General features: G+C 41.6%; 1 protein-coding gene across 1 annotated transcript in view; it reads left to right on the top strand.

Moving 5' to 3' along the window:
- The first annotated feature begins 5,825 nt into the window (after positions 1–5,825).
- Positions 5,826–21,340, top strand: part of LOC115656064 (cystathionine gamma-lyase-like) — a 44,981-nt gene continuing 29,466 nt past the window's right edge. The window contains exons 1-3 of the mRNA XM_030572335.1: positions 5,826–6,025; positions 9,947–10,028; positions 10,507–10,602. Of these exons, the coding sequence (XP_030428195.1) occupies positions 5,858–6,025; positions 9,947–10,028; positions 10,507–10,602 (346 nt within the window). The 5' untranslated portion in view covers positions 5,826–5,857. The remainder of the gene's footprint in view (positions 6,026–9,946; positions 10,029–10,506; positions 10,603–21,340) is intronic.

The following is a 21,340-nucleotide window of genomic DNA, read 5'->3' as shown; positions in this document are numbered from 1 at the left end:
CACAAAACCCAAAGCAATTAGAGAAGAGCAACTGAATTATTTCATTAGTGTATCTGGATTTCTTTTTATTACCAATCCAATTATTAATAATATTTAAGCTCAAAAATAAATCCTTCCTACTGAAATATTGGAAGCTTCCTTATCTGAAAGTATGTAAAGAGATATGCTACACTCCCACCTGCTTCTTCGCCAGCACAGAAAAACACAAAACTAAACCCCTGAGGATAGTAAATGGAACTAGCTAGACCAGCCAAATCTAAAATATTATATTATATTTTGCCTTAATGTTCACAATGGTTGACCTGATACAGATAAGACTTATTTCCCAAGGGGAGAAAGAGTAACAGCTGGAGAAAATTAAGCTTGAGCAAAATCAAGTAATAAAGAAATTAGAACTGACAAAACTCCAGGATCCTTCTTAATTAGAAGTGTTACATAACTCTCTCCTTTCCTTTGGGGCTGTCACTATTTCTGAAGCTGTTTATAAATATACTTGTATTTGGAGGTTTTTCAAACTGTAGTCCATGGAACCAGGACAGAGCTTTTTCTGGTTTACCATAGAATGAAAAATTTTGAGAACCAAATATTAGGTTATTGGGAGTCTGTGAAAGGAGTTATCCTGGGTGATCCTGTATATTTTGAGAAGGCCCTACAGAATTCTTCTAAGAACAGAAACAAAATAATGTGATATAGTGATGTGTCAAACTGGAGGTAGGGAGATTCTACATGGAAGCAATATAATTTTATTTTCTCCTTGACTTCAGTCTACCCACCCAGGCCTCTCACAATATAAGAATGAGCGTAAAGGAACAAATCAAAGGTCTGCTTATGATCTAATAAAATTAGTAGGAGTTTTGCATGTTCAAGGAATGTAGAATTGATCCCTTCTTCTGGTTTCCTATTCATAAGAGTAACCAGTGCTGCATATGCAAAGCATGTTTTTTTTAATTCCTATATTTTGACAAAATGTAAAAAGATTTCCCCCCCGACAACTGCAAAGCATATTTGTGACCTAGGTACTACTTAAGTCCTTCCTACATTTCAAGTTCCTACCACCTGCTGTTGAGGTTGGGAAAAAAAGTGGTTACAATGACAAACATGGGGTGGGCGGTGTCTCCTACTCTTTTCAAACTCAAAAATGGTCAACTATTTCTGTTCAAACTTCGCCAAGAAATCCTGAGACCAAAGTTTGAAAATTCATCTTGAAAAATAAAAACTGGAGAAAGTTGTAAGCACAGTAACTCCTTGCTTAACATTGTAGTTATATTCCTGAAAAATGCTACTTTAAGTGAAACAATGTTAAGTGAATCCACTTTCCTCATAAGAATTAATGTAAATGTGGGGGTTAGGTTCCAGGGAAATGTTTTTCGTCAGACAAAAGATTATATATATATATATATATATACACACACACACACAAACGCACAGTATAAGTTTTAAAAAAAATAATACTGTACATAGCAATGATGATTCTGAATAGGGTGACTAGATGTCCCGATTAGGGACGGTCCCGATTTTTGGGTCTTTTTCTTATATAGGCTCCTATTACCCCTCACTCCATGTCCTGATTTTTCACATTTGGTCTCTGGTCACCCTAATTGTGAAGCTTGGTTGAGGTGATGAAATCAGAGAGTGGACTGTTTCTCAGGGAATGCCTTACTGCTAAATGATGAACTAGAACTCAGCTGAGCCCTCAAGGGTTAAAATGTTGTTAATGCAGCCTCACACTCCAAAGGCAGTCTGAATGGAGGGAGGGGAGATAGCATGGCAGAGGGAGACAGAGATACAAACAGTGTGTGAGGGAGAGAGACAAGTATTGCCCCTTTAAGTACACTGACCCCAGTGTACCTTTTTAAGTAGATCAGCAAGTTGAGACAGCAGCTGCTACCAGCAAGCTCCCTCAGTCCTGAGCCCTGTCATGTCCCCCTCTTGCTCTGTGTAGATTAGATGCAGGAGCAGGGGACATCCTGACATTAGCTCCCCTGCACAGCAAGCATGAGGCTTCCAGGAGCAGCTCCAAGGCATAGGGCAGGGGCAGCACACAGCAGTTGTGGGAGGGACAGCTGAACTGCCAGGCAATTGATCGCCTGCTGGGTGGCTGCCCTACGGGGAACTTAGGGGAGCGGGGAGCTGATGGAGGGCTGCCTGGTTCCAAGCCCCAACCAGCTAGCTTCAGAGGGCTGCTCTTTCTGCAAGCAGTGGACAAAGCAGGTGGCTGCCAAACAATGTTATAAGGGAACATTGCATAACTTTAAATGAACATGTTCTCTGATTGATCAGCTGGGTAACAAGGAAACAAGGTTAACTGGGATGACTTTAAGTGAGGACTTACTGCACTTGAAAAGGGCCTTGGAATAGAAACCCTTGTTTAACCTTGAATATAAATGTTGTGATGTGATCCACCCATAATAATAGATCAGGAGCACGATAAAATAGCCTCAATTTTCTGAGTCACACAAAGAGAAGAAGACTAACTCTGTAGCAAGCCGAGGCGTTCATTAGAAAGGTGAGCCAGCTACTAATGCACTAAAACAAAAACAGCCTCCTTCTAAGCTCTGGAAGTGAGTTGCACAGCAGCCTGGGCGAGAGCGCTCATGCAAACCAATATTTTACTTGGCTCATAAGCTCATTCTTTTGTAGTTGTAGAGCATTTTATATGTACTGGCCTACATTGGTTTATGGACCTAGAATATTAAAATAATATGAAACCACTTCCTAGGAACTGTGTGTTTGGTAGGATCTCATATTCTCCCCCATTAATGAGGCATACTCCCAGTCCACTTGTATAGTTTATCTTCTATATTGTACCATGTTATGTGGAAGATCACTTCCCATCCCCAACAGACAATATATTGGGCACTCTGCTTACCTTTGGAGTGGAGCAGAAAGAGACACTTCCGACCACCTAATCATCTTTCTTCCTCTCTCTTGCTAACCTGTGAAACTGAACTGCCAGCTTTTAAACAGGAAGAGTCCAATAAGTTTGGTCATGGCTTCTTTAAATTTCTTCCTCAAATAACTGATAGTCAGTGAAAGAAAGCATAGTCTCACAGTAGGACATTAGGGAGCTCACTGAACATGTTTGGTGAAGACTTCAGTGTCATCCTAGGGTCCAGATTGCCATATACGATGGTAGGCTTAAAGGGTGAAATAGGTGAACCTGGGGATGTGGGTGGGGTTAGAAAGGTACACATTCTTCCTAGAGCCAGTAGTCATGCAAGCTCATTTTAGCTGGATAGGGCCCAATATTTAAAAGGGTAATGCTACTCAGAATTGTCAGCCATGGCACAATGAACAGCAACTCTACCAATAAAGAGCTCTACTGCATCTTTTTTACAGTTCCACAGCAAAACCATCCTGCACATTACTGTACAGACTAGCTGAGATTTTTTCCTCTAAGAAGCTCTATTCACAGAAATAAGGTCATGACTATTAATGTCAGAGAAAAGTCCACTCATTTCCCCCGATCTTGTTCAAAACACATTTGTTGTACACCCTGGATTTAGTCCAGTGTAAGTGAGAGGAGAATCAAGACAATGGTCTTCATTTGCACTGTAGATTGGCCCATAGCCATGTTTTGTAACTAGGTTAAAAGTTTGGTGACAAACCTCATCAAGGATAAAAAAGATATTTAGGGAAATGGATACAATGTAAACAAGCAGTAACATATTCTTAGTGGTAAAATTACCTTTTGCACTCTGTGTGTGTATGTGTGTGAATTAAATGATACAAAGGGATATTAATATTCCATTTGTCCCATCCCCCATTCTCAACTTTTGTCTTTCTCCTGACTATGATTCTATGTCATCATTGCCATGTCTCTTTCTTTTATTGTTTATGTTGCAGGCACCAGTTTAAACTTTAAACTCTTTAAGTAAATGACCTATGTAAACTACATGTTATATAAATCACTGCGTACATCTTTGATGCTGTGGAAGTAATAAATAGTAATTAAAAGCTGTCTACTTGCTAAAGGTGCAAGGTAACCTAAAAAGCAGGAAAAAACAAAGGGGAGGCTAAATGAGGAGGAAGGAAGATTTTCAGATCCCCAGAGAAACACTGGAACTGTACAAAGTATATTGTCAATGCTCAATGAGAAACAACTACCATAAGTTCAAATTCCAGTAGGACTGATTCATCCCTTCCTCCTCCTGCAATAGTTACATTGAGTTGCATGCTGTATGACTGCAAAGGGTGGAGTTAGATTTCTTACAAGAGATAAGGGATTTTTTTTTAGAGATGACTGTATGAATAAATAGGGTCTGTTCTGCATAGGCACCAAAAAGTTCACATGCTTTTTCCTAAGCACAGTATTATACCCTGATGTCTTTGGCCACAATCTCCCCAAATTATTATTATTTATATTACCATTGTGCCCATGACCCCTGCTCACGGACCAAGATCCCAACGTGCTAGGCACTGTACAAACATGGAACAGAAGCACAGTCCCTGCCCCAAAAAGCTTACAATCTAAATATAAGATGAGATAACTGCTGGATAAAAACAGATGGGAAAGTACAATAAAACAGTGTTAGTCAGCATGACTGGCAATTGGGTGAGCATGCCAACAGCCCAACTGCTGTGAAGTTTTTTTGTAGGCATCATGGAAAAGGAGCATTTTAAGGAGGAATTTAGAAGAGGACAATGAGGTAGCTTTATGGATATTCATGGGAAGTTCTCTTAAGTGTGGTAGCATGGGAAGAAGGACAAAGGTGTTGTGTGAAAATGTAACAGGTGGGTGACAAAGGCTGGCATCATTGGCCAATTGGAAGCAAGAAGTTGGTATCTCAGTAGCGAAGGAGAGATGATGGGTAGTGAGGCAATAGACTGTGAAGGGCACTGAAAGAAAAGAACAGTAGATTATGTTTCATACACGGAGGAGTGGGAGCTAGTGGACAGATGCAAAGAGAAGGGTGATATATTCGAAGCAACAACCCTGCAGAATGACCTTTTCAGCAACATGCTGACTGGATACAAGTGGGGCAACATTGCATTTGTCAAGGCTAGAGAAAAGGTTGCTGTAGTAATCACCACATAAGATGATGAGAACCTGGCTAAGAATTTTAGCTATGGATAGGAAAGACTGTATATTAGAGATGTTATGCAGAAAGAAGTGCTTTGCAGATTGCTATGGTCAGCTGGATGGCCACCAGTTCTATCCCAGAGCCAGCTGCACTTCAAGAACAGTTAAAATAAACTGAAAGAGGAGGGAGAGCTCTGAGGGCACCAAGCCAGGAGGGGGAGCGCTCTGGTTCACCAAATCAGACCTTGTGCTTTAGCAGAGCCAGCGGAGCTCTGCGCTCCACTCCCCTTTCCACCCGGTTATAGTGTGGGTGAGGTGCTTTGGGATCGTTCAGGTGGTACGGAACAGTAAGACAGTGCAGTGGACCCGAAAGCAACTATTACTGTGTTAGCCCAAGGGAATATCTGCGGCCTGGGCTGGCACGGACCCAGCACCGCTGTCTCCCTGGCAGATTCTCAGTTTATCCATCCAAACGCCTGTTCATGGGCCGCGAATGCCAGTGGGGCAGCAGTGCTACCCAGGGCAGCTTGGGACACACGACACCTCCCGCCTGGGTCTCCCAGGGTCAGCAGCCGGGACCGGGGGCACGCCGCAACGCCCAGCACCTGCGCCAATCAGGGGCAGGCCCCGGCGGCGACGCCTGGCCCAGTCTCCTCCCCCAGCCGCTTTGTGCAATGCAAGGCGGAGCTGCTGCCTTTGCAGGCACTCGCCGGCTCCCGGAACGCGGTGTATTACAGCGGCCGGCTGCACCGATAGCCTGAGCCTGCCTCGCTTCCAGTCCCTGCAGCTGCCAGCACCAGCCGCCTTCCTCGGCCCCTACAGCCACAGCACCGCATGGAGAAGGCTGAGGACGGGTCCCAGGGCTTCCTGCCGCCCTTCGAGCACTTCGCCACTCAGGCCATCCACGTGGGGCAGGAGCCGGAGCAATGGACCTCCATGGCCGTCGTGCCCCCCATCTCTCTCTCCACCACCTTCAAGCAGCAGGCGCCCGGCCAGCACCGCGTGAGTGGGGACTCCGGCGGGGGAGGGAGTGGAAGGGGTGATGCGAGGCGAAGGGAAACGTGGGGAGTGAGCGAGAGAAACCAATTTGTTTCCTGTCCATTCAGACTGAAAATAGTGGTTTGTTTTTTAAAATCCAGTTTTGTGGCACAAAAAGGATGTAAAGCAGCAAATTATTTACAGCTGAAGAGTTTAAAAAAAAAAGTCTCAACAATGTTCTGTTTTGCAAAATTGCCAAAAGCAATTTTCAGCCAAAAGCAAAAATTCTGTATCCTTGCTGTAAATAATCCTCTCTGTGTCACAGAAAGGTCCAGAGGGGAAATGCAGACTCATTTTTAACTCTAGAGATTCCAGTGGATGTTATAGAACAGAAATCCTTTGCCACTGCACTTTAAATGTTACAACACAGCTTGGAAGTTTCATAAACCAGATGGCAGCTGCCCAAATAGGCACTTATCCAAAGCAGCATATCTATCATTAAATACTCAGTGCAGAGACATATTATGCATTTAAAAATCTACATTTATAAAGCTTAATAAAGTTTTTGACTCTTTAACCATGTAATGCGTGACAGCCTAGCAATGTCAGAATGATGAAAGAAGGGGCTTGCTTGGCTGCCCTCCGGCAGTGTAGAGTAGATAGTGCGCTTTAAATTCTTACCCTATCTCTGTGTGGACACCCTTACTGTGGATTAAGCGTACCCTTAGGTAGTTAGCTTAACTTAATTCAGATTGGAAGTATGTTAATGGGCACAAGCACTTTTAGTGCTCAGTAAGGGTATCCACAGGGGGGTTGTTGTGGTGGTTAATGCAGAATAGCTAGTGCAGAGCAGCTACTTTGGACTTTCCCCCTGTGTAGAGAAGCCCTAAATAAACATGCACAACAGGCTGGAAGAAAAACGTAATTCCCTCCCTTGTTTCTGCCCTGCAGAATTGTAGCAGGAGTCAGGAGATGGCAAACTTGTTTTCCTCTGAGACTAGTCAGCTTGGAGCTTAATATCTCCCACAATTAGCTGAATGTGGATCAGAATCAGGTCATTAGACTGTATTTCTTCTTTCAGTCTTGATTTCCCGGTAGTATTGGTATGGGGGAAGAGTAATAGAAAAAGTTCCTTGATAGTTTATAGGCATGGATATGTGGTCCTCACAGTTTCTCTTAACTGTAATACTACTAAAAAGTGGTCATATTGCAGAGCAGAGCAAAAAGCAATGCAATACTCCATAAACTACAAATTCTGCTTGGGAAAGAGTTGAATAGCACAGAAGCGGTTGTATTGTAGGCTGAAGGAAACAATACCTGCTGGCAAAGATCAAAGAGACTGAAATGCCATTGATTCAGAGCCAAGATCTTCACCTGATTAGTGATGTTTTGGGTGCCCAGCTTGAGATATATGAAAGGGGCCTGATTTTTAAGAAGTGCTGAGTACCTGCCCCCCCCCACACCAAAATTGGAGCCCTCTAGGCTGTCTCAAATTAAACACCCTAAATCAGTAGTCATTTAATAAAAAGACCCATGTGAGCAGGTCGAAATGTTGCTGGCTTCATTTGTTTATTTAAGTTAATACGAGGGAGGGATAGTAACATCAATCTTTTCCCCCCAGGTAGACGTATAGGTTTCCCTGTCATCTGAAAAAACATACTGTCTCTGAGGGAAATTTTCAAAGTCACAAACTAAAAGTCAGTTGGAGTTGAGTACCTAACTCCTCTTTGTGTCTTTGACTCTCTGTAGATGTGTTGGTGTCGATTCCTGGAAGTGCTTTCAACATCAGGAAACTGATAGCCAGATGAATGTTCTGCCCATTATCACATGATCTAGGGGCAAGCAGAATACTACTTCATCTGAAATTTGTTAGCAGAATGTAATCTGGACCCATACTGTAATAAACAACAACCACAAAAAAACCTCCTCCGTATTGTTAAATGAATTTGCTTAAATTAGAATGTAAGCATGGCCCTACTGGGTCAGACCAAAGGTCCATCTAGCCCAGTAACCCATCTTCTGACAATGTTAGCAAACATTTGCTGCTCATTTTCCATAAATATAATAGAGAATACTGAAGGAAATTTTTGTGGAACCTAAGATTTTTTTTTAAGCAGACTTTGGGCAGTAATTGCGAAAAATAAACTTAATTAACAAATGTGATTTCTTCCCCCCACGCCATTCTAAGCATTATCCTTATTTAACTAAGGAATGGAAACATACCATGTGATCAGTATGTCCTCTCACTGTCCCCCTGACAGAATTTGAATTTAAATATCAAATACTTGTGAATGAGCAACAGACCAATAATTATTTGCCAAATTTGAGTTAAAATAGTAAATCACAAGCTGTTTACAGTCAGTTGGAGAACAGAAATACAGGAGAGTTAATGGAATATACTTTTTAGCAACTTTCTCAGCCGCATTCTTACTGCAAGTTCAAAGACAACTTCCTTACCTTGTGTGAGCTTGTGTCAGAATCCAGAACAGAATGAAGAATCTCTTTACGCTGGGAGTCTGAAACTAGAAAAACATCAGAATACATCTCTCCTCCCCTTCTTTTTTTGTTTTTCCTGTTGAGTTTCTTTAGACAGAGCTCCAGTGTCCCTCTGAGGGCCTTTGGGCTCATTGTACCAGTGAAGGTCTTCCCAGCATGCCAGCTGGAATTTAGGATGACTTTTGCCAAAAAAATACTTGTCCTTTTGAAGATCATAATTTTTCAGACTAACTTGGTGGCTTTCAAAATCTTCTGACAGGCCTTCTGCATCACCTGCCTTGCAATTGGCAGGAGTGTTGTGTGTGTTAAAAGGGATGCTCATCTTTCTCTTTGATTAGGGCCCTGGAAGTTTTGGATTCAGTTCAGTTTATTATTGCAGATATGTAAACATTTGTTCTGAGGCAGCTCATGTGACTAACAATTATATATTTTGACATCACTGTGTGACAGTCATGCATTGCTGAAGACTTGAAACAGCACTGCATTCCAGAATTGTGGAGCAGGATTCAGGACCTGGTCTTTCACCATTTGAAGCCAGTAGGAGCTTTACCATTAACTTCAGTGGATGCAGGCTCAAGCCCTAATTACACTGTATTTGAGCCTGATCCTGAAATACTCATTGCCTCCCATTGAGGTCAACTGGAGTTAAAGGTGCTTGGACCCTTTGCAAAGTACCAGAGAGATTATGATGTCCTATTTGAACATCCATGAGGGAGTCTCATAAGATTATTGCTAAAGTAAGATGATTAAAATCAGCTGGTGCCAAAAACTGAGTTAATTTGCTACCATTTTAAAAATTAATTTATTGTAGTTTTATCTTCATTATAATACAGCCTGTACTTTAATGAGCACACACTGCATCCAGATTTCCCATACTAACCCCCTAAATTTTAAAAGTTGCATGTGATTTAGATATACAGACTAGATTCTTAGTTGATGTAAATTAGCATAGCTACATGAAATCTGTGGAGCTGTGCAGATTTATGCAGCTGAAGCTCTAGCCTCAGTTCCCAAAATGGAGGGATAAATGTTAATGCTTGGAATTGAACTATCGAAGCCCTTTTTAGTAAAAGTAGTCTTTCAATATGAGACTAATTTGCAACAAAATATAAGAGGACATATTAAAACCTTACCAGCCAAATTAGCTTATGTCTCAGAGAAATGACTTACTAAAGCTTCTGAGAGTGCTTAGTTTGACTGCAAATAGATTGTCTTCTGTTCTGACAAGCAACGGGTGTTGGATCTCTGTGGTGTGGTGTACAACAGCAGGTGGGTATGTTTTGGATGCCTAATTTTAGTGTTAGGAATATGGATTTCTTGGATGGGCTAGGATTTTACCAAATTTTCAAACAGGTAATTGTCAGTACAAGTTTAACTATATTATTATACAGCACCTCCTCCAAAATCCCCAACATATACTGTTATTTTTGTATCTTCTTTTCACCACAGGGTTTTGAATATAGCCGTAGTGGAAATCCTACTCGGAATTGCCTGGAAAAGGCCGTGGCCGCACTGGATGGAGCCAAGTACTGTAAGCTCTCAGCATTTTCATTAAGAAATATGTCAGCATGTAGTCCATTCTGAAGATACACAGTAAAAGTATCCTAAGAGGGTTGGAGCATCAAAGTTTGACCACTAACAGTAAATCATTTAACTCAGCTTTTGCTGTCAGTATTTACTTCATCTGCTTAAGTACTTCACTGGTCTGATCTTTTTTTCTTAAAATATACCTAAATTAATGTTCTTTAACCAAAAATGCTAACAATGATTAGTGTATAAATATCAACTCCACTCTGCAGTTCAGTGGAACTACTTATGCAGTAACGTACTATTCAGTATAAGTAAGAGTGGCAGAACGTGGTCCTTTCTAAAACATTGACACTAAATAGGAAAATGGGGGAGGGAGGAGAAACAGAAATTTTATGTTCATAACATGATGTAAAGATATCTCTCTATTAAAATATAAATGTGTCTGTTCTCTGTCACAGTGATTCTTTTTTCTGTTCTAGGTTTAGCTTATGCTTCCGGCTTAGCGGCTACTATGAATATTGCACATTTGTTAAAGATGGGAGACACTGTTATCTGTATGGATGATGTTTATGGAGGTAAGCGAGCACAAATATATGTTGGGTCTTAATAGTGTTAGCTGTACACCTCCTTAAATATTTTAAATTGATCATAGATAACTAAAAGCAGCAGAGAGTCCTGTGGCACCTTATAGACTAACAGACGTTTTGGAGCATGAGCTTTCGTGGGTGAATACCCACTTCGTCAGATGCATGTAGTGGAAATTTCCAGGGGCAGGTATATATATGTAGGCAAGCTAGAGATAATGAGGTAGTTCAATCAGGGAGGATGAGGCCCTGTTCTAGCAGTTGAGGTGTGAAAACAAAGGGAGGAGAAACTGGTTTTGTAATTGGCAAGCCATTCACAGTCTTTGTTTAATCCTGAGCTGATGGTGTCAAATTTGCAGATGAACTGAAGCTCAGCAGTTTGTCTTTGAAGTCTGGTCCTGAAGTTTTTTTGCTGCAGGATGGCCACCTGCTATAGTGTGGCCAGGGAGGTTGAAGTGTTCTCCTACAGGTTTTTGTATACTGCCATTCCTAATATCTGATTTGTGTCCATTTATCCTTTTCTGTAGCGACTGTCCAGTTTGGCCGATGTACATAGCAGAGGGGCATTGCTGGCATATGATGGCATATATTACATTGGTGGACGTGCAGGTGAATGAACCGGTGATGGTGTGGCTGATCTGGTTAGGTCCTGTGATGGTGTCGCTGGTGTAGATATGTGGGCAGAGTTGGCATCGAGGTTCGTTGCATGGATTGGTTCCTGAGCTAGAGTTACTATGGTGTGGTGTGCAGTTACTGGTGAGAATGTGTTTCAGGTTGGCAGGTTGCCTGTGGGCAAGGACTGGCCTTCCGCCCAAGGCCTGTGAAAGTGTGGGATCATTGTCCAGGATTGGTTGTAGGTCCCTGATGATGCATTGGAGAGGTTTTAGCTGGGGACTGTATGTGATGGCCAGTGCAGTCCTGTTGGTTTCTTTCTTGGGTTTGTCTTGCAGTAAGAGGCTTCTGGGTACACATCTGGCTCTGTTGATCTGTTTCCTTATTTCCTCATGCGGGTATTGTAGTTTTGAGAGTTCTTGGTGGAGATTTTGTAGGTGTTGGCCTCTGTCTGAGGGGTTAGAGCAGATGCGGTTGTACCTCAGTGCTTGGCTGTAGACAATGGATTGTGTGATGTGCCCGGGATGGAAGCTGGAGGCATGAAGGTAGGCAGGTTTTCGGTATAGGGTGGTGGTAATGTGACCATCACTTATTTGCACCGTGGTGTCTAGGAAGTGGACCTCCCATGTAGATTGGTCCAGGCTGAGGTTGATGGTGGGGTGGAAGCTGTTGAAATCGTGGTGGAATTTTTCCAGAGACTCCTTCCCATGGGTCCAGATGATGAAGATGTCATCAATGTAGCGTAGGTAGAGAAGGGGTGTGAGTGGACGAGAGCTGAGGAAGCATTGTTCCAGGTCGGCCATAAATATATAGGCATACTGTGGGGCCATGCGGGTGCCCATAGCGGTGCCACTGATCTGGAGATATATATTGTCATCAAATTTGAAACAGTTGTGTGTGAGGATAAAGGCACAGAGCTCAGCAGCCAATTGTGCTGTAGCATCATCAGGGATACTGTTCCTGACAGCTTGTATTCCATCTGTGTGTGGGATGTTTGTGTAGAGAGCCTCTACATCCATGGTGGCTAGGATGGTGTTTTCTGGAAGGTCACCAATGCATTGTAGTTTCCTCAGGAAATCAGTGGTGTCACGGAGATAGCTGGGAGTGCTGGTGGCATAGGGTCTGAGTAGAGAGTCCACATATCCAGACAGTCCTTCAGTGAGAGTGCCAATGCCCGAGATGATGAGGCGTCCAGGATTTCCAGGTTCGTGGATCTTGGGTAGTAGATAGAATAACCCTGGTCAGGGCTCTAAGGGTATGTTGATTTGTTCCGGTGTTAGCGTAGGGAGTGTCCTGAGTAGATGTTGCAGTTTCTTAGTGTATTCCTCAGTGGGATCTGAGGGAAGTGGCCTGTAGAATTTGGTGTTGGAGAGTTGTCTGGCAGCCTCCTTTTGGTAGTCAGACCTGTTCATGATGACAACAGCACCTCCTTTATCAGCCTCTTTGATGATAATGTCTGGGTGGTTTCTGAGGCTGTGGATGGCATTGCGTTCTGCACGACTTAGGTTATGAGGCAAGCGATGTTGCTTTTCCACAATTTCTGCCTGTGCACGTCGGCGGAAGCATTCAATGTAGAGGTCCAGACTGTCATGACGACCCTCAGGAGGAGTCCATGTGGAGTTCTTCTTCTTGTGCTGTTGGTGGGAGGGAACCTGTATATCAGTGCGCTGTTCAGTATTGTCCTGAAAGTATTCTTTGAGTCGGAGACAGCGGAAGTAAGCTTCCAGATCGCCGCAGAACTGTATCATGTTGGTGGGGGTGGCAGGGCAGAAAGAGAGTCCCTGACATACGACAGACGTTTCTTCTGGGCTGAGTGTGTAGTTGGATAGATTGACGATATTGCTGGATGGGTTGGGGGTACCACGGTTGTGGCCCCATGAGGTAGCTAGGAGTTCAGACAGCTTACAGTCCTTTTTTCCTTTGTAGAGAGGTGAAGTGATTAATGTATATCTCCTGTCTTATTTTAGTGAAGTCCGTTTGTATGGAAGTTTGGTTATTAATTAGAGTCTCCAGGTTGGAGAGCTCTTTTTTGATGTTTTCCTGTTTGCTGTATAGGATGCTGATCAGGTGGTTCCTCAGTTTCTTTGATAGATTATGGCATAATCTCTCACTGTGGTCTGTGTAGTATATAGATAGCAATGGATTTTTTACCTTTAGTCCATTTGGTATGATGTCCATCCGTTTGCATTCGGAAAGGAAGATATCATCTGTCTGTATTTGTGCACGTTTCTTCATGAGGTTGATGGATTTCCAATCCATATGGCTAAATGCAGTGTCTTGCATGGTGTCAAGTATCGGAGGGGTAGCCGTGTTAGATAACTAAGCAGTTAGGATGTTCAACCAGTTATTGTTTGAATTGCATATTTATGATGACGTTATTTTTAATTGGAAAGAATAATTCATGCAATGAAAAGTCTTCTTTAATAACAGACCATTCCTTCATGACTTCATTGACCAAAGGTGGAGACATAAATGTTTGTAGAATGATTGCACTCGTTTCAGCTGGAGAACTCAAAAGGTATGGCTAACTGGTGAGAGGAAAAGTCCCAACCTCCTAGCTGTGCACAGATAAATGTTGATTCTGCTTAGGCATCCAGTAGCTGGTAAAGATCCAAAATGGCCCCAGATTGCCAGTGTTCCAGAAAACAAAACAAAAAACCATAGTATCTGTCGCTTCCTCTAGATTACCTGCTCTACTCACCAGCATCACCTCAATCCTTTCTGGACTGAGTTTCAGACAACTCATTCCAAACTGTTATCTTTACCAGGCACTGTGAAAGCCTTGTCTGACTGTTTGAGGTGTGAGTTTTCCATATATTTCTAACATTGCAGCCCATGTTATCTTGTAATTGTCTTTAATGGCTTCACAAATGTGAACAGGAGGGGTGACATATCCTTATGGAGCCTCCATATGGTAGAGAAGGAATTGTTCATATTACTCTGGTAACTTTCAGAGGAAAGAATATATTAATGGAAATGTGACCTTGTCCACTTCTGGCAGAGTCTTTGAGAAAGTAAATACCACCTCACGGTTCCTGTTTCATGGTCTACAGAGAGAGAGAATAATCAGCATGGTCAAAAGCTGACGTTTGTTCATCACTACAAGGAGATAATCAACCAAGATAGCTAGTATAGCTTCCCTATCATACCCAGGTCTTGAACCATATTGAAAAAGACAAAGTCCAGATGCTACAAGTTGATTAGCTGCCTCTTCAGTAAAGGAAAGGTTAGGGAAAGGCCAACCACTGGCAATATTTGTTGAAGGATGATTTCTTGAGCAACAGCTGGACTGTATATTTGAAGGAATTCAGCACCTTGCCCTCCATTAGCCACAAAGCAGTTTCTCATATTAAAAAATATATTAACTTATTTTCCAAGCCACTTAGATTTACCTGGCTGTCCAGTACATGAAGCAGTGCTGTTGACTTAAATTTACAGAGGAAATGGTGGAATTTACTTCTCCACTGTCAAAACCAGCATAGCCTGAGACTTAAATACTCCACACTACAATCTTTCAGGCTTCAGCCTTTCAACAGTGACCACTGGAGATGGGATACCGACCCCTGCAATCTAGCCTCTATTGGCTGCTGTTACAAACCACCTCCTCTCGTACTTCATCACTTTGCAGGTCATCCATATACCAGAATAACCTGTGGGGATAGCTTTAAAAAGGGGGGTTACTAAGGAACCATTGTGTCAGAAAATGATAAATCCATCAAAATGTCCCAGGGCAGCCCAGAGTGGGGGGCAAGTGGGGCAATTTGCCCCAGGCCCCGCAGGGGCTCCCACAAGAGTTTTTCGGGGCTCCTGGAGCGGGGTCCTTCACTCGCTCTGGAGGGCCGGAAAACTCTCGTGGGGCCCGGGCCCCTGGAGCTTCTTCCGCTCTGGGTCTTCAGTGGCAATTTGGCGGAAGGACTCCCCACTGCCGAATTACCGCTGAAGCAGGACCCGCTGCTGAAGTGCTGGGTCTTTGGCAGCAATTTGGTGGCGGAGGGCCCTCGCCGCGGGTCTTTGGGGCACTTTAGCGGTGGGTCCCTCAGCGGAAGGACCCCTCGCTGCTGAATTATGACCTAAGCGGGGGCCCACTGCCGCCGAAGACCCCAGGCCCCCTGAATCCCCTGAATGTCCCTGAAATGTTCTACCAGGCATTAAGTAAAGTAGGCTGCTGGCTGTAAAGTATTTCTCTGCAGAAGTATGTAGTCCAACCTGATCCATTACTTTCCCAGCCAGAATAAATGGGGGAAAAAAGTCCTCTGCAGATGAGAGCAAAAATAAGCCTCTATCTCCACCTGAAAAAGATAACGCTAGCGTGACAAGGATGTGATCCTCATATTCCCAACCCAGAAATATGATCTAAAGAGTCTATTTAGGTGTATGGAGCCAAAAGGAATCCAAAGTTAAATGTTATATGCTTGTACAAACCCAAGTTGACTCAGAAAACCCATTCTCTGCTGGGCATTGAAGTTGCCCAGACAGAATTGTCTTGGTGAGACTGACATACCTTTAAATAGGTTATTTCCAGTATTTAAAATAATTAAATAAAAAATTACATTGGATATGCCTACAGCCCTTGTTCATCGCTGTAGACTTTGTGGCTAAACCTCTGAGTTAATGAACTTATCAGGATGGATTTGATTTAAATCACTAGTCAGGAAGCCTCAATTTAATTATAGATTTCTACATAAGCATGCCGCCTTGGTATATTCTTATCCTTATTATATATTCTTCACAAATCAGAGATGCAGGTTTCATTTTTTTAGAAGGTACACACTGTACATTTTTTTAAATGATTTATTTTGAAATTTTTTCAGGTTAGTTTTACAGCTATATCAGAAAATAAATGATTGTTTGGTTATTTTACCAAAGGTAATTGAAGCAGATGGTTCACCTCCCAGTGACTTCATAAATATCTCCAATTCAGCAGGTTAATCATTAATATTTGGAGAATTTTCATGCTGTGTTAGGAGGAGAACATCACCAGACAGACATTTAAATTGTTTTATTTAACTAAATCAACAGTGTTATGTATTCTGGATTTTTTCTTCAACAGCAAACATATAATAGTTTAACAAAACAAGACTATGAATTTTTAAATTTAGGTAAACATTCACGTTTTTTAAAATCAGATTTGTTTTTGTTAAATGTTTTTAACTAAAATAGTTAAATGAAATATTAATTTTTTTTTAATTAACTATGTCAGCCAGGTCAACATGAGAAACTTAAAATATTGGCTTCTGCAACTAACTCTGTCTTCACCTTCACTTTCTGTTTGTTCATAATCTGGAAAAGTACTTTCCTACTTTTTTCAGGTCCCAAATGATTTCTAAATTTGGAAAGAATTAGTCCAAAGGAAGAAAATATTCTTTCTACACTGGCAGAAGAAGCTACTATTGTTTGTTTTGTAATTTAACTCTGTCATAGCATATTTCTCTTTTTCAGCTCTCACTCAGTTCCTTCCAAATTTCAACAGCCTCGGCAATAAAATAGCTATTTCCCTGCATTTTGTTCAAGGCTACAGAAATAGGCTTCAGGGTACTCAGCATGTGTTCAGCATTTCTTAAGCTCAATGTCAAGAACTTTGGCTGTTACAGTGCCATCTAGTTTTTCACGATTTTGTTCACAACCCATCATCAGATTAGGCCAGATCTTGATATAGTGCTCAAAATAGTCCACTACTGAGTTCTATCGCATGTCTTGTGGGAGAGTTAGCTTGGTTCCTCCCACTTTTTTCAGAGCAGCTGCTGCTGCAAAGTGGTTGTTACAGAAGTATTTTGCAGTTTCAACAACATTGACCTTTATTTCTGGAAAACTGAAGTCTTTGGCTAGGAAATGCATCAAATGAGCAATGCAACCGTATGTAATTAGCTTGGGACTCTCTTCTAAATAATTTCTTCTCATCTTGGATACGTTTGCAGTATTGTCTGTAACCAAGGTGCATATTAGAGATTTGAAATTTTTTTCACAGTTTGTTATAGCTTTTACTGCTGCTACTGTAAGTATTCTGCTATGTGTACATTTCCTGATGTGTCGATTGTTTCTGTAAGGAAGACATTCCCTTCTGTTGTCACACAAGCACATACAACAGGATCATTGTGGACATTGCTCCACCCATCAAGAATCAAGTTAACAATTTTACCCACTAGAACTTTTGCACCCTGCTCAATGTCTTTTATACACTTTATCCAGCAGTTTGCTTATGACATCTGCTCTGTTGAGTGGACCTGTATCCTGGTCTTAATGACTAAACCATGTTAATGAAGTGTGGGTTCTCAATCATATGGAAAGGAGAGTTTGTTGCATAAACAAACCAGGCAGTTTTTTCATCAATTAGCTCTTTTTTGTAATCTGCTGGTTCTTATCACTAAATTATCTATGGTCGTTTCTGGATGATGATGATTTGTTTTTCTTTTTGCTACATATGATATACTGTGGCTGTGTGACATACATGATGTGATTGAAACACTATCAGAGTTATCTGCCACTATGCAAAATGATGGTGATCTTGAAGGTGGATAGTCTTCAGAATCCTGTGTATTGAGGATGGATTCTCCTAAACAAAATAAGTCAATGCAGTTATTTAATTATTCCCATACTGCTCATTTAGTATTACTCATTGCATTCACTGACACTCAGTACTACTTTAAAGGTGAAATTGTAAAAGGAAGATCTGCCTATTTCAGCTATTTATTTATCACAACTGCATCTAAAATGATAGTACCATAGAGTAACACTTTTAAATTTTTTTTTGCTCAAACATGAGAATTCAAGAGTAGTCCAGAAGGAAGACAGGTAGTCCTTAAAAAAGAAGAATGAAATACAAAAATGTACAGACTTGAAGATCTTACATGTTCAGATCTTTCCTTACATGTTCCTTTCATCATCTTCAACGCAGTTTCCTCTCGAGAAGGACCACTTCTCATGATGTTTCATTTGGGCAACCAGGCCTTGCATTTCTTTGTTGCACTGTTTGAATTTTGCACGCATGCATGTCTTACCCACAGGTAGAGGAACTTCATTAACATATTCCAAAACTGGGTCTCTTTTACTGCCTGCTGCCATTATGGGTTTTCCATCCTAGTGAGAGAAAGGGATGGTAGCTTGTCATAAACAGATAGCTAAGGGTTAATGTTCTTTTACCTGGAAAGGAGTAACCTGAAACGTCTGACCAGAGGACCAATCAGGAAACAAGACTTTTCAAATCTGGGTGGAGGGAAGTTTGTGTGTGAGTCCTTTGTTTTTTTGTATTGTGTCTGTCCCTCTCGGCTATGAGAAGTGATTTTTTTCTGTCTCCTGGCTTTCTAATCTTCTGTTTCCAAGTTGTAAGTACAAATATAGTAAGGCAGTAAGGTTTATATTGTTTTCTTTTGTATTTACATGTGTGTAGTTGCTGGAATGTTTTGAATTGTATTCTTTTTGAATAAGGCTGTTTATTCATATTTCTTTTAAGCAATTGACCCTGTATTTGTCACCTTAATACAGAGAGACCATTTTTATGTATTTTTCTTTCTTTTTATATAAAGCTTTCTTTTTAAGACCTGTTGGAGTTTTTCTTTAGTGGGGGACTCCAGGGAATTGAGTCTGTAGCTCACCAGGGAATTAGTGGGAAGAAGAAGTCAGGGGGAAAAGAAAATCTGTGTGTGTTAGATTTACTAGCCTGACTTTGCATTCCCTCTGGGTGAAGGGAGGGTGGAAGAGAGATTAGATATCCCGGTGCTTGTGTTTTCCAGGACGGGAGACTGGGAGGGTGGAGTCTCTCTGTTTAGATTCACGGAGCTTGCTTCTGTGGATCTCTCCAGGAACCTAGGGAGGGAACACCTGGAGGGGGGAAGGGAAATGGTTTATTCCCCTTTGTTGTAAGACTCAAGGAATTTGGGTCTTTGGGGTCGCCAGGGAAGGTTTTTGGGGGGACCAGAGTGCCCCAAAACACTCTAATTTTTTGGGTGGTGGCAGCTTTACCAGGTCCAAGCTGGTAACTAAGCTTGGAGGTTTTCATGGTAACACCCATATTTTGGACGCTAAGGTCCAAATCTGGGAATATGTTATGACATAGCTACACTCACAAAGACCTCAAGACTTCTGGAATATGCTGGTCAAACAGTTTCACTTTTGTTTCTACTGCCTGTCCCTCCCTTCTCACATTTATCTCCAGATTTCTCCTCGTCCAGATCTATTCCGCCCCAAAAATCTTCTGTTCATTGAACTTTTTGAAACTTTGCACTTTTAGAGAGAGGTAATTGATTGTCCCTATGTACACAAAGTAGCAGAGGGACAATAGGGTTGATATCTGTTATTTCTCACCTCGATATATTTTAAAACATTTTTGCTGTTAACAAGTATGTTATCTCTGGAGACACAAATCCACAGTTTGAGAACTGCAAAACTAAGCATCTCTGATGGTATCTTCTAGACTGCGCACTGAGTCCCTGTGGGTAGATAGAAAGATTAACCTAAATAATCTATACAGAAGCCTCTGGAACTCCATAAAGTTGGATCCCTAGTCCATAAACTGTTGGAACTCATTTACAAAACTTTTCTTAAACACTACATGAATATATTGTCTCATACTATAGAATTAGAATTTATAATACCTATTCCATGATGAGATACATTATAGCTCAAGGAGATGTTAATTAATACTCTCTTTAGATACTTTATTAAAAAAATTTTTTTTTTTGAGAAAAAAACCTATGATTGATTTTTATCCACCCTGGTTTAAGAGAATATCAGTCTCCTTGCTGTTGTCACTACCGACTGTAATGGAATGACAAGAAACAAAATAATTGTAATTTTTCTTTCTGCTTCTTCCTTTCCCTCATAAATTCTTAAAGCCTACTAACTAGACTCTGAAACAGGTGGCCACTCTGAGGCTTCATGGTGGAAACACATTACTGTGAGGAAAATTAAGGGAGGTGAGGGTGTGGAAAGATGATGTGGAGAGTAGAACTGCAAGGGACTGGAGGGAGGGGAGGAAGAAGGCAAACTCAGATGGACTGTCTGAAAAAAGGAAAGTTAATGTAATTAACAAGTGTTGTAATTCAGCCATGTAACAAAAGTCAGTCCATTGTTTTATTTTATTAATAATAGCTAGTTTCATGAATGAAGGGGAAACATTCAAATAATCCTAAGCATAATCCTTTCCAAGTGATATTCAAAACCCATTAATATTTTTGTGGTGAATGCCCCAAACCAGAGTAAGGAGAGCATGTAGTACAATGGATACATTGTATTCTAGCGTGTGTGTGTATTTGTTTTTCTTCTTCTTCTTTTCAGATCTCAAGTTGAAAACCACTATGGGTGTGCACTTGGGACCAGTAAAAAGATTTTTTTTTTTCAATCCTGACTTTCATCTTCTTATAGGATAGAACACTATAATATTTTTTAAAAAAAATAAAAAGGACTTAAGAAATCTATCTGAAACAATAGCCTTAATGGTCTCCCATTACTTAACATCCACAGCACTGTTTGAAAATACAACACTCTGCAGTCCATCATCTCCCATAATTCTGCTATGTGTGAGCGAGTTGCCTCCTGTGTGCAGTTCCAGAGGCAGTTCAAAGTTGCAGCACTTCCCCAACCCCCTTTCTCTGGCTGTTACCACATTTTCTGCTTCCCTGACAGCAGTCAGTTGTGGTTCTCTTTTTTTTCTTGACCTTTCCTTTGCCTTTTGATTTTCTTTGTTTTCAGGTAGCAGTGAACAGCCTTCTTTGTTTTTCTTCTCCTTCTCTTGGACCAGGTATTCAGCGGTGAAACTGCACGAAGTCTCAGTTTCAGTGCCTCCCTGCTGAGATCTTCTTCCCCCTTTCAGGGATGGCAGAGCAGCCATGCAAATACAGAGCTAAGCCCAGATGTTGCTCCATCTGGGAGGCAACTTTAATGGGCTCCATGGAGGGTGAATTACACTCTGCCTAATCTAGCAGTGCAAGGGTCAGCCAGCTTAGGGCATGGAGCATTTAGCCAGACACACGTGTTGGGACCCGATCTCCCCAGGAAGTCATGACTCTACAACAGAAAATCCTTATGAGGAGACCTAAAACAGAACTGGGAGAGGCGCTAAGGACCAGGAGGACTTCATTCTGCCAGCCCAAGGGGTAAGTCAAAATCATGAGTATAAGTCTGC

This window comes from Gopherus evgoodei, chromosome 8, assembly GCF_007399415.2.
Source record: "Gopherus evgoodei ecotype Sinaloan lineage chromosome 8, rGopEvg1_v1.p, whole genome shotgun sequence".
In the NCBI taxonomy this organism is placed as follows: domain Eukaryota; kingdom Metazoa; phylum Chordata; order Testudines; family Testudinidae; genus Gopherus; species Gopherus evgoodei.
This window is presented reverse-complemented; position numbering and strand designations above follow the sequence as displayed.